The sequence below is a fragment of the Natator depressus genome, chromosome 2 (assembly GCF_965152275.1).
Source record: "Natator depressus isolate rNatDep1 chromosome 2, rNatDep2.hap1, whole genome shotgun sequence".
In the NCBI taxonomy this organism is placed as follows: domain Eukaryota; kingdom Metazoa; phylum Chordata; order Testudines; family Cheloniidae; genus Natator; species Natator depressus.
Genome location: NC_134235.1, coordinates 88,396,774 through 88,409,291, shown reverse-complemented (window position 1 = coordinate 88,409,291; position 12,518 = coordinate 88,396,774). Strand labels below are relative to the sequence as shown.

General features: G+C 41.0%; 1 protein-coding gene across 1 annotated transcript in view; it reads right to left on the bottom strand.

Annotated features, from left to right (window-relative positions):
• GNAL (G protein subunit alpha L) overlaps positions 1–8,923 on the bottom strand; it is a 330,636-nt gene extending 321,713 nt beyond the window's left edge. The window contains exon 1 of the mRNA XM_074944650.1: positions 8,446–8,923. Coding sequence (XP_074800751.1) covers positions 8,446–8,923 — 478 coding nt within the window. The remainder of the gene's footprint in view (positions 1–8,445) is intronic.
• Between the last annotated feature and the right edge of the window lie 3,595 nt (positions 8,924–12,518).

The window sequence follows — 12,518 nt, the reverse complement described above, 5'->3', positions numbered from 1 at the left end:
GTCTGTGGAATTAAAAGATATACTGCCTGGTACTATTGTTCTATCAAACGAAGTATCTACAGCATTTTTAAAATTAAAAAAAAAAAAATCAAGTAATTCGAAGCTGAAAATTCTATTTATTGCAAAGGAGGATTGTTTGCTTTATTTTAAAAAATGTTAATGAAGTACATTCTCTCCTTGATATAGAACCCTGTATGCTAAGAGAAGGGGACTGAAATTTTAAAATTCTAGTCCTGACCCTGTCACCACCTGCAGTGTGATCTTGGTTAAGAAGCATCTGTTCTGTGTCTCAGTTTACTCAGGTTTAAAACGGAGTCAATATGTTTGGAGCACGAAAAATACATTCATCCTGTGGAAAGTGACAATTTCTTCAGTTGTTTGTTTCCTTTTAAAGAATACTTATTTCTTTATAGGTGGAAATCAAGCTTTCTAAATGTTAAATGATGCAATGCTAACTTCAGCTGACTACAGACAGCTCAAGTGCCTCTGCTCAGGACTTCAGCATCAATAGAAGGAAGTTAGCAAAACTGGTGAGTCTCATTGCTGCTACTCAGAACCTTGGGACAGCAGAGCTGCTGAAGAGAATCATTTCACTGTCATTCTGCTGCTCGATAAAGCAATGTTCAGCAGCAGAGGCAAACAAATAGAATATTCACAGGCACATATCACCAAAATAAGGTTGAGGGAAAGACTGAGAAAAGATATCTTATGCCATTGCAGTCAGGAGGTTCTGAATTTTAGGGAAGAGGAAAAGATTATTATTCCTTCCTTACACCACCCACATGATGCATCGAGTTGTTCCTTATCAGCCTAATGATTTGGTGCCTGATAAACTTGAACCAAATAATAAAAATTTCAGCACTTCCTCTTTCCCACAAGCTGGCCCGGGTGCTGAGTTTCTCACCAGAGAATTGCCCTGAAAGCTCACTTTACTTATCTTTTGTATCAATTTAAGTCTAGAAGTTGTATGATAAATTTCTATAAAGCTCCCTCAAAAATGTGGGGCAGTTTAATTTATGAAGTGTGATGCTAGAATGAAAAAGGCACTATGGAGTATTACAAACATTACAATTATTTGGACACATCTAGAACGAAAAATATATGCACGATTGAAATACCACATGAGGGCCTCTATTAGACAGGGGGAAAGTTTTAAAACATTGTTAAAAAAAATCAGCACTCTTCTCCTGAATCATTCTTCTATAACTTGTAAGCTTTATGTAAATTTAAATTTACATCCTAAACACCACCTTAAATATTTTAAACCCACTTTGCAGTCTTAGCTACTGAAAACTATACAAAAAGCAATACAATAGGGCATCAGATTTTCATGCTAACTTGTCTATTTTGACATTTTTAGGAAATTACTTATGCAGAGGTCTGAATCCATAGCATACGCTGCTGATTATAGGGTCTGTCTCTTCAGAGCAGATACTGCTCCCTTCCACACGCACTAAGAGTGGAGAAGACTTAAAAAAAAAAATTAGAACATTTTTAAAAAGAAAAATAGGCCAAAGAAAAGTTTGAGATAGGTTAATAATTAGGCAAGGGTTGAGTACAAGTAATCAGTGGCCAAAAGCAAAAGAGAAACTAACAACAGTTAGATCAAGAATCAGTTTGAGTAGCTTACACAAATTAATTAAAAAGAAACTAAAATCATGTGCACCTATCACTGTCCTGAGCACACTACTTATTGGGTTTTTTTGTTTGTTTGTTTTTTTTTAAATCCTTAATGTGGGTCTTCCAGTTAGGTTGTAAGCTCTTCAGGACAAGGACCACCACCTCTTCTCCTCTGTTTGTATAGCACTTAGCATAATCTCGTAAAACACAGCATTTGGTAAGCTGTGAGAATGACATGAAAGATTTGGTTGTTTTAAAAGCCATCTGCTTTAATATGATGGCAAAATACATAACAGACCTTTAACTTAGGAAATTCTGTTCCTGACACTTGTACATTCAGGCCTACATTATAATTGCCTACATACAATGGGTCTTGAATCTATCAGCACAAAACAATAAGATAATTGGTCTAATAACACAACATGCAGTGCTCTACCAACAAGAATGTGTGATTAATATTCCACAGAATGTCAGACATGATGCTCCAATTAATCCAGTTACAGCACATGCTATCACTTTCTAGCAGTACAGAAGCTTATAACAAGCACAACAATACAGTCAGAGATTTTTTTAAGCAGGCATGTACTAAAGGGGCCAACTTCTGGCTTAACAATGAGAGTCCACACCTATATTTGCACTGAAGAAGAGGACGGACAATTACAGATTTTAAAAACAGATCTTTTTTAAATTAAAAAAAAATTTCATGGTTTGTCTTTAAAAAGAAGTTCAAAATTTAATTTGAAATTATGACAATGTTAAGATATAAACTTAGTTTAATCATTTAATTAAAAAAATGCTGCATCTATAACCCCCATCCAAATTTTAATGAGTTAAAGAGTGCTGCTTTTTTAATTATGTACAGAATTGAGGGGAAATATCTTTAACTTCTGGGGTTAACTCAAGCTTTATAAAGATATCACAATGTCAGGTACTGCATTAAATAAACATCTATATTATTTTATTTTGAGTCTTTACAACTGAGTCAATACTGGTATTTACAATTTTTTTTCCCCAACTGTAACAGCTTTCCGTTTCTCTTGTGCAGAAAAGCTTTTCTTTTGATTACTTGGTTTCAGTTTAGCTAACAGGTGCTAAGAAAACATGTTCGTCATTTGGATTAGTTTCCTTCAAAGTTGAGGAATGAATTCACAGTTGAAAAACCAGGAAAGCTTGTTTTTGTTCTTCCAATATATGAATAAAAACTGGGTGGGAGACGATGACAGTTACTAATCAGTTAGCCAGGGTCTAACTCATTGCCATATTCAGGGTCAGGAAGGAATTTTCTCCCAGATCAGATGGGCAGAGACCTCAGGGTTTCCGCTTTTCTCTGCGGCATGGGGCCTGGGTCACTTCCTGGTTTGAACTAGAGTGCGGGCTTGTCTACACAGATGCTACCTACATGGACGAGAGGGGTCTCTGTTTACAGTTGCCAACCCTCCAGGATTGTCCTGGAGTCTCCAGGAATTAATGATTAATCTTTAATGAAAGATTGTCATGTGATGAAACCTCCAGGAATACCCCCAACCAAAACTGGCAACCCTATCCCCCATCAGCATAAGTAATCCACTTCCTGAGACAGTAGCTAGGTCAACAAGAGAATTTTCCTGTCAACCTAGCGCTGTGTACGCTGGGGGCTAGGTTGATTTAATTGTGTCGCTCAGGCATGTGGATTTTTTCCCACACCCCTGAGCGATGTAGTTATACCAACCTAATTTTATAGTGTAGACTGGGCCAAAGTGGTAGATTCTCTGTAACCTGAAGTCTTTAAATCAAGATTTGAGGACTTCAGTAACTTAGCCAGAGGTTCTGTGTGGGTGAGGTTCTGTGATCTGCAGGAGATCAGACTAGATGATCATGATGGTCCCTTGCAGATCTCAAGTCTATTAGTAGAGCCCTGCGTGGATGCAAAAACTGTATATGCATCTGATCTGCAAACATGGTCTGTGGATATCCATGGATATAAAGCAGATATCCACAGATTTGCTTCTGTCTATGAGATTTTAAAAAGGTATTTAAGTGCCCAAAAATATAGACTGGATGGCTAACTCTCAACTCTTTTTTTTTTTTTTCTTTTAGTGAAATCAGAGTATTTGTGGCACCTTAGAGACTAACAAATTTATTTGAGCATAAGCTTTCATGAGCTACAGATCACTTCATTGGATGCAGTGAGCTGTAGCTCACGAAAGCTTATGCTCAAATAAATTTGTTAGTCTCTAAGGTGCCACAAGTACTCCTTTTCTTTTTGCGAATACAGACTAACACGGCTGCTACTCCAAAATCTGATTTCACTGAGAGTTAGGCAGCTAACCTATTTAAGCATTTCTGAAAATCCCACAAGGCATCTATCCGTATCTTTGGACACCTAAATACCTTTGAAAACCTGGCCCATGGTGACCAGAAACAATCCATCAATTCAATATCTATGTCAGTACTATTGCTTAATCAGTTTTAAACACAAAATGTGTTTTCATCAACTTTATTTTCTTGTCTATCCAGCACATTTATTGTAGTTTTATGTAACTGAAAAAATCCAACGTTAAAATGCTGCTTTTGTACATTTTTAATTGGATGAAAATTGGAATTCAAATACAGCTTAACACCCAAAAAAATCATTGCCTAGTAAAAAAAGTAAAAATTGATAACCTGAATAAATCTAAGTAAAGCTACATAATTGTTTTAATAAATGTGTATAGATATAATGTATTCTCCTGGAAAGTAAAAAGTACCACCATCTTTATTGTAAAGACCATATTTGGTTGTAAATCAGCATGTAATGATCATTATGCCAACCAAACAGAATGAACTTAATTTAGGAAAACAGCTAGGAAGTACAAATGCAAAACAAGTTTAAAAGCAAGTATTTAAATCAACATTTCAGCTTGATTAAAAAACAAATCTGTGATTTAAATCAATCCACTTTAGCAAAAAACAACAAAAAACAAGAGGTGTAATTACAACTGTTATTTTAGTGGAACTGTGTGTGTCAATAACCCCTGAGAACAATGATGTGGGTGAGAACTCACAGCCTTCAATTCTCCATTAATGAAGTAGAAATGGAGAGCAAAAGAGATTCTGTGACTAAATAACTCAATAAACATGCACAAATGACTAATGGTACATAAAAGAATCAAATTTGAAGTTCTATTTATAAGTGACTTTATTCAGTTACCAATCATAACATGCCCAATTTATAATAAAATTGACATCACATGATGTGTCAGAAATTTTATACAAGAACATCTTCATAGAGTCAGAAAGTTTAAGGGCAGAATGGACCACCAGATAATCAAATCTGACCTCAGGTACATTATAGGCCACTAAACCTTGCACAGCCATCCCTGCAGTAAGCCCAGCAATCAGAATTAGATCAGAGTATTATAAATCCCAGGAGACAAGCTATTATGTGCCACAGGCAAAGAACAAAAAGAACTGAGGTGCACCAATGCATGAGCCCTCCACAATGGCAGGACATGAATTTGGAGAGATATGCCCTGGTGATCCTATCCCTACCCCACAATCCCAACACAGTTTCAGAATTATACATTACAGTTTAAACTATTAAAAATGCTGATGAGTTTATCTCCTGAAAGCCTCAAGGTGGCCATGAATTTTTCACATGATAAAAATGTTAAAGAAAGAAAAAACAACCCACCAACACATACAAGATTTGCAATTAGAAAAAAAATTTAAACATACACATTTAAGACTTTCAGCAATCATAATTTATATATTCAATGACAGAAGTCTCCGACTGGTTTCAGTTAATTTCTTCTATTTAAGGATTATTGCACAAAATAGGGCTGCATGCCTCTAGTGAAAAATGTACATACAAAAATAATAAATGTTTATGTATTGTTCTGAATATGTGAAGAGCTATATAAAACAAAGTTTTTATTTATTTTATTCAAGTTCAGTTTGGCAAGTGACTTATCTCTCATACCTTTTTTTCATTTTTGAATGATAGTGACCCCTTAAAAAGTAATTAATGTAAACCCTGATCTTGCAGCTGGTTCCAGCTCCATGATCCCTTGCATTTACGTAGAGGAACATGGGGTTCACAGATGTGGACCTCATTAAAGGACTCAGGAATTAATGTTAAAATGACATACCTAGTGCATTTGTTCAGAATTATCAAGAAAAAAAAAAGACACCTTGCTATTATCTCTAAGAGGCTTAAACAATTCAGACTTTTTCTAAAACAATACATGATTACTATAAATGAAAGAATAGGGGAATATATTTCTCTATTTTGTTAGTTTCCCATGTGTATCTGACAGAACTTTGTATCTAGCCACTGTCAGGGTGTCTCTTGTATAGGCCATTTCCTTTTTATGTTGATCTTTCACACAGCAGAAGAGAGTATTTTTTTAAAATAGGAAAAGGTGAATGTAAAAGCAAGTATCTTGGTGAGGGGACTTCAGGGGCAGGAAAAGATATATAGCTATTTTAAAGTAGGCCATATTTCAAGTTGATAGTGTCCTTTAATAAAAAAGGATTTTCTATCCACACAACAATATACAAGGAAAGACGTTACGATGTATCAGACAGAGCTTGAACAATATACTTGATATACCTGAAAAAATGAACTGCAAAAGAGGAGAAAAGAGTGTTTTGCTGGTTACTGTTTCTTTAGTAGAGACTTTTTAGAAAGGTGGTTTTTTTCAAGTTATTAATTTAGACATATAAGCTGTTCTCACTTATTCTTTGCTACAGAACCTGACTAGCGATAGCAACACAAGGCTCCTGCAGCTTTACCTGTCCCAAATGAGGGACAAGACAATGCCAATTTCTTAGGCCCAGATCCTAAAAGACTTACATACATGCTGCAAGTAGTCCCCTTGACTACAGTAGGGCATCACAGCGCATAAAGTTAAGCACTTGCTTAAATCTTTGCTAGTTTGGGGCCTATGACAGCAACACACCATCCCCCCTTCCCTAACCTGAGAACAGGAAGAGCTGCAGATTAGACTGCAATTACTACTGAAGTTTCTGAAGTGCTGAGCTAATATTTTTAGTATAGGTAGCAGCTTAGTGGGTGGGAGGAAGAGAAAAAAAATTGTATCCTTCTTAAAGAGCTTTGTGTTTCTCTGGTTTACTATTTTATTGCCTCCACATTACAGACCACACACTCACTCCACTTATTCACCAGCAACCTTTTGTTCAAAAATGGCTCTTTAGAGGCAGGCCACTGCTTCTTCTGTCCACATTGGTATCAACCACACTGTTTTACAGAAAAAAAAAATCAATTTATCTTAATAGGATATAAATTTTAAAGCTTAAGCATTGAAGTTGAACAGGTGAAGTGTGTGGTAAGGGCCACTTTTATTTTGATATAGGAGTATTGTATTCCAAACAGTAGGAATTTCCCCCCATAATTACCAGCTGTGCTATATATATTACAAACTTCCAGACAATAACCAAGTCTGTAGTTTATTTTTAGAATTTGAGTGATACTGTTCTGGCAAACATCAACTACACCTTAACATAAGGAAGTATCTTGGAGACTGCCATATTACATTTATACAGCTGTACAGTAACTGATTCCTTCATTTGACTTTAAAGGGCTGGGGGAACAAAACAAATATACCTATCCACTCTGTAATGCATGTAGAGATCCAAGCCAACACATATCTGTACCAAAAACAAACCAAAACAAAAACAAAAAAACCCCACAACAACACACCCACTGTTTCAACACTAACAGAAATTAGAAATTTGTGGTCATGCTCAGGCAGCACCCAAACCCCTTTCCTTGGGCCATTTAAATTAAAAAAAAAAAACAACAACAACAAAACACCACAAGAAAAACCCAACAACAATAAACCCCCCCCCCTGCAGTCTGACTATTCAATTTCCTGTGGGAAATTAGATTGTATTAGATACACTTACAGTATAAAAACCACAGGGGTATTAGCTGGGATTAAGCCTCTAGAGAAGTCTATTAACTAATCTCTGTAAAGAGCAAATAGCAAGCAGCACATAGTATTTCCGAAAATACAAGTCACCTTGCAGGGTTGTATTTTGTTTTGTTTTGTGGGGTTTTCACCCCCCCGAAAATAGGTAGTTGAACCACTATCCTTGGAATAAGTATATGTTAGAGGATATACATACCCATACCGAATTACTTTCCCTCATATGCCCTAGTCCTTCCCTAAAATAACCAGTCCATTATTTCCTAGCATTTCAACAGTCAGCCCATTACGAGCTACAAGCCCGTACTACCACTTCCTATTAAGCCATCAGTGGTTCCACACAGTAGCAAAGAGGCGGCTCTTTGACAGATCACATTCTTTATTCAAAGCCATTTTCATCTTTCTTGTATCTGATTTTCGAATTCCTGAGATGCCAGCACAAGCGCCGTTTACTTTTCGGCTAGACAACACAGACACACACACCGCATACCACGCACACCTCCTCCTCCTCCCAGCTGAAAATGAAGCCTGCTCGCTCCCGTTTCCACATCACTTCTGCTTTGCTGCCTGGGTGGAGCAGCTCGCCTTTTACAGGGCTAGTTACAAATCGCATTCTCCATTGCAAAACCTTTTCCAGATCCCGGGAGGAGGTGGGACACAGGGAAGGAGCAGAAAAGGTGGAAACTTGGCTGGGGGAGAGAGAAAGGGGGCCAGCAACCTGGGGGGAGGGAAATGGGAGAAGGAAGAAGGGAGACAGAGGGGAAGCAGAGCTGTGGAGAGAAGAGAAGATGGGGGGGAGGAAGGAGAAGGACGAGACAAAGGAGGGACTATGGGGGACGCCAGAAGGGCTGGCTGGGAGCCCGGCTGGGCACCTGCCGGCCGGGGGCGGCCCGGCTCCCCCTCGCACACGTACCCAGCAGCAGCAGCCGGTGCGTTTGCTTGTACTCCCGCTTCTGCTCCTTCAGCACCCGGTCGATGCTCTTGCTGACTTTCCTCGCCTCCTTCTCCGCCTCCCGCTCCTCCAGGCGAAGCTTCTCCCAGGGTCTCTGCAGCGCGGCCGGCTGAAGCGGCTGCCGGGGCTGTTTGCCGCCGCTGCCGGGTTTGGCCAGCGGCGGCTGCTCCGGGGCCGCCCCGTTGCCGCCTCCGTTCTGCAGCAGCAGCAGCGGCGGCGGCGGCCCGTCCGCCTCTCCCCGGAGCTTGTCTGCAGGGTGGAGCGAGCCCCCGGCCCCCGGCTGCCCGCAGCAGCTGCCTCCCCGCAGGGCCCCGAGCGGCTGCGGCTGGGGGGCCGTGTGCTCGGCGGGCTGCTCGGGCTCCGAAGCGGCGCTGGAGATGGAGCCGCCTCCGCCGGGGTCCCCGAAGAGCCGCGGGCGCAGACTGTAGCAGAGCCCCATGGCTCGGTCCCCCTCCCGGGGACGGGCTCTAGCGCGGCGGGGCTGGGCTGGCCTCAGCGCTCGCCGCTGGCCCGGCGCTGCCGGGGTCCGGGCGGGGAGGGGGTGGCGGGGAACCCCTCACGGCCCCGTCGGGCCATCTTGCATTTTCCTCTCCGACTCCAGGCGGCTCCTCTGCTCAGATCACCTGACACGGAGCTGCCACTGCCGCCGCGTCCACCTTACCGTAAATACCCCAGCGCAAGCCCACCGCGCAGGCACAGAGCGGCGGGGAGGGGAGGCCTGACAGGCTCATAGCCATCCCCTCCCACAGACCCTGACAGCTATCCCCTCGCACGTCACAGCCCTCACCGGCTGCCCCCCTCCCCACACGCCGCCCGCTCCTCCCTGCTCAGAGCCGTCTTCTCAGCCCCCCCGGACTGTGTTATCGCGCATCCCTTCCCTCACACACACAGCCCCCCGCCCCCTTCCCCTACTCCGGACAGAGACACCCTCTGTAAACTTCCTCCTCAGACTTATCCCCCTTCTTCCTTTATACACGCACCCCTCACCCCTTCCCTTACACCCAGACACCCTCCATGAACTTCCTCTCCTTCCTCCTTTGTACACGCACCCCTCACCACTTCCCTTACGCCAGACACTCTGTAAACTTCCTCCTCAGACTTATCCCCCTTCCTCCTTTATACATGCACCCCTCACCCCTTCCCCGTACACGCAGACACCCTCCATAAACTTCCTCCCCAACCCCCCTTCATCACTTACACACCCAGCCACCCCCTCATCCCCACCAGCCATCCCCCTCAAACCTCCTCCCTTATCCAAACACACAACCACCAGCCTCCCTTTTGTCACAACACTTTCCCCTACCCACTCATATATACAACCCTCGTCAGTCGCTTACGCCTCCCAACTTCCTAAACACTCAAAAACCTGCATAGAAACAGGCCTTCCCATCCCACACACCGAGCTCTGCCCCCCAACAGCTGCCTAATGAGGTAAAGCCGTTAGAGGGGCTGGTTGAGGCATGAACCATTTTACCCTTAACAAAGGATAGAATGATCACCCACATACACTCATTCATACAATCCCCTCATACAGCCACAAGCCGCCCATCTCCATACTCTCAAGTTCCCATACACTAAAACAAAACCTCCAATCATATACACGCTCAGCTTCCCCCTTCACACAGAGTAATTCTGCAGAGGGACTTCAGACCTGGTGGTGTTAGAAAATAATGGAGAAAATATCTATTCAGATTTGTCCTCTCTCTTGCTCTGTACCCAAATGTTAATTGTAGTACTCTACTACAACTCATACTGCTTCGATTGCTGAATAGAGATGGATGGCACTTAAAGGCAGGCTGTGTCATGTTGAACGATAAGGGTGGCTATACACATAAGAAATCTTGGACAAAGACTACTTTGTCTTCTCACTTAATGTTACAAATATGTCAGATATGCTTTAGCCCAGCTTCTTCCACTCTGTGCATCCTCCACATCTCAATTTTCTACTGTAATATTTAGTGAAATTTTCAATCTGCCTATTAAGAGACCTGTTTGTGTGGGGTAAGGAATGTTTCTAAATTGCAACACTAATGACATAGGTAGAATTCTTAAAATATAAGTTTTATAACTATTTTATGTTAGTTTTAAGAAATATAAGTTTGATATTTATAGTATCAAATAGGATCTCTTGATTTGTTAATGTCTGCAATATAATAGTAATGATTCTCTATACCAGCTAATAACATTTCTCTAGACTTTTTAGTAACCTTGCAGCAGCATGTCAATTTCTTGTCATGCAATATTTTCCCTGACCAATAATATATGAACAGACAACTCTATTTATAGCCTATTTTATTAAGAAGTGGATGAAGCTAGTGTCTCTGTATTCCTTAGTGATGAGACCAAGTTGGCAACAGTTTTTGGATAAGAGAAAGGGAGTTGTATTTATGAAAGATCTTTCCATGTCCAACAATTTAATTAACATCCCTATCAATATATATTTGGGAAGCATTTATAGTCTTGCATTATCTTTCACTGGGAAAAGACAACACGCTGCCATGAAAGAACTAGATCCTTGTAAAACTGAGAATTAACGATTCCATCCTGCACTATACAAACAGAATTTTGCCATTGACTCCATAGTAATAGGATCAGGCCATTGTAGACATTTGGCTGTAATCCCACTCACAGTATTTATCCTTGCACCAAATGAGAACATCTGCCTTATCACCTTGGAATGGAGTGCACTTGTTGCTGTTTCTGTTAAAAATTCTTAATATTTCACCTTTATTATGTAGTTCTTTCTTGCAACTGGTTTCTACAGTACATGACCAACTATATATCAACAACAGGAATTACTTCACCCAGCACTGAAATGCAAGTATATCTAAACTGGAAATCAGTAGGTGTTTTAACAGTCCATAACAGTACACCATATTTTAGGACATAAAGTGAATAGTGTTCCAAGTTGAAATTACAGGGGGAATTTCAGTGAGCAGACTGTAATTATCCAACATGGAATCTGGCTAGTTGGGAGTAAGACCCCTATACTCTCGAGTGTTATTATATGTTCAATGACCACAGCTTGCCAGTGCATTGGTTTTGTGTCTCCTCCAAAAGATAGAAGAGGTAATTTATAGAAAAAAGTACTATTTCTTTTTTATATCTATTTAAATTAAGGGCCCAAATTAAGGAAGAAAGATACCATTTGAGGGTCCACTTCTTAATTCTTGACTTCACTAAAGTTGACGTAACTATCACATGCTTAAAGTTAAGTACATACAAAAATATTTGCATGATTAAAGGCTTACTTTTCAAATATGAAAGGAAATTCCAGAATCTAGTAAAATTACTCCTTGCATTTGCCCACCAAAATGTCCCCTTGGCCTAGGATGAATATGTGCAGATCCATTTTCTAGGTGGAGTAAGTGAAGATCGGAGCATTTAAGTGATTGGACAATTGGAAAAAGACAAATATAGTGCCCATCTTTAAAAAAGGGAAGAAGGAGAATCTGGCTTCACCTCGTCCCCGGAAAAATCATGTAGCAGGTCCTCAAGGAATCCATTTTGAAACACTTGGAGGAGAGGAAGGTGATCAGGAACAGTCAACATGGTTTCACCAAGGGCAAGTCATGCCTGATCAACCTGAGTGCCTTCTATGATGAAATAACTGTATATGGGGAAAGCGGTGGACGTGATATACCTTGACTTTAGCAATGCTTTTGATATGGTCTCCCATAGTATTCTTGTCAGCAAGTTAAAGTAAAGTAGTATGGATTGGCTATATCGTCGGGCTCAATGGGTAGTGATCAATGGTTCAATGTCTAGTTGGCAGCTGGTATCAAGTGGAGTGCCCCGGGGTCGGTCCTGGGGCCGGTTTTATTCAACATCTTCATTAATGATCTGGATGATGGGATGGATTGCACCCTCAGCAAGTTCGTGGATGACACTAACAGGGGGGAGAGGTAGATAAACTGGAGGGTAGGGATAGAGTCCAGAGTGACCTAAACAAATTGGAGGATTGGGCCAAAAGAAATCTGATGGGGTTCAACAAGGACAAGTGCAGAGTCCTGCACTTAGGAAGGCAGAATCCC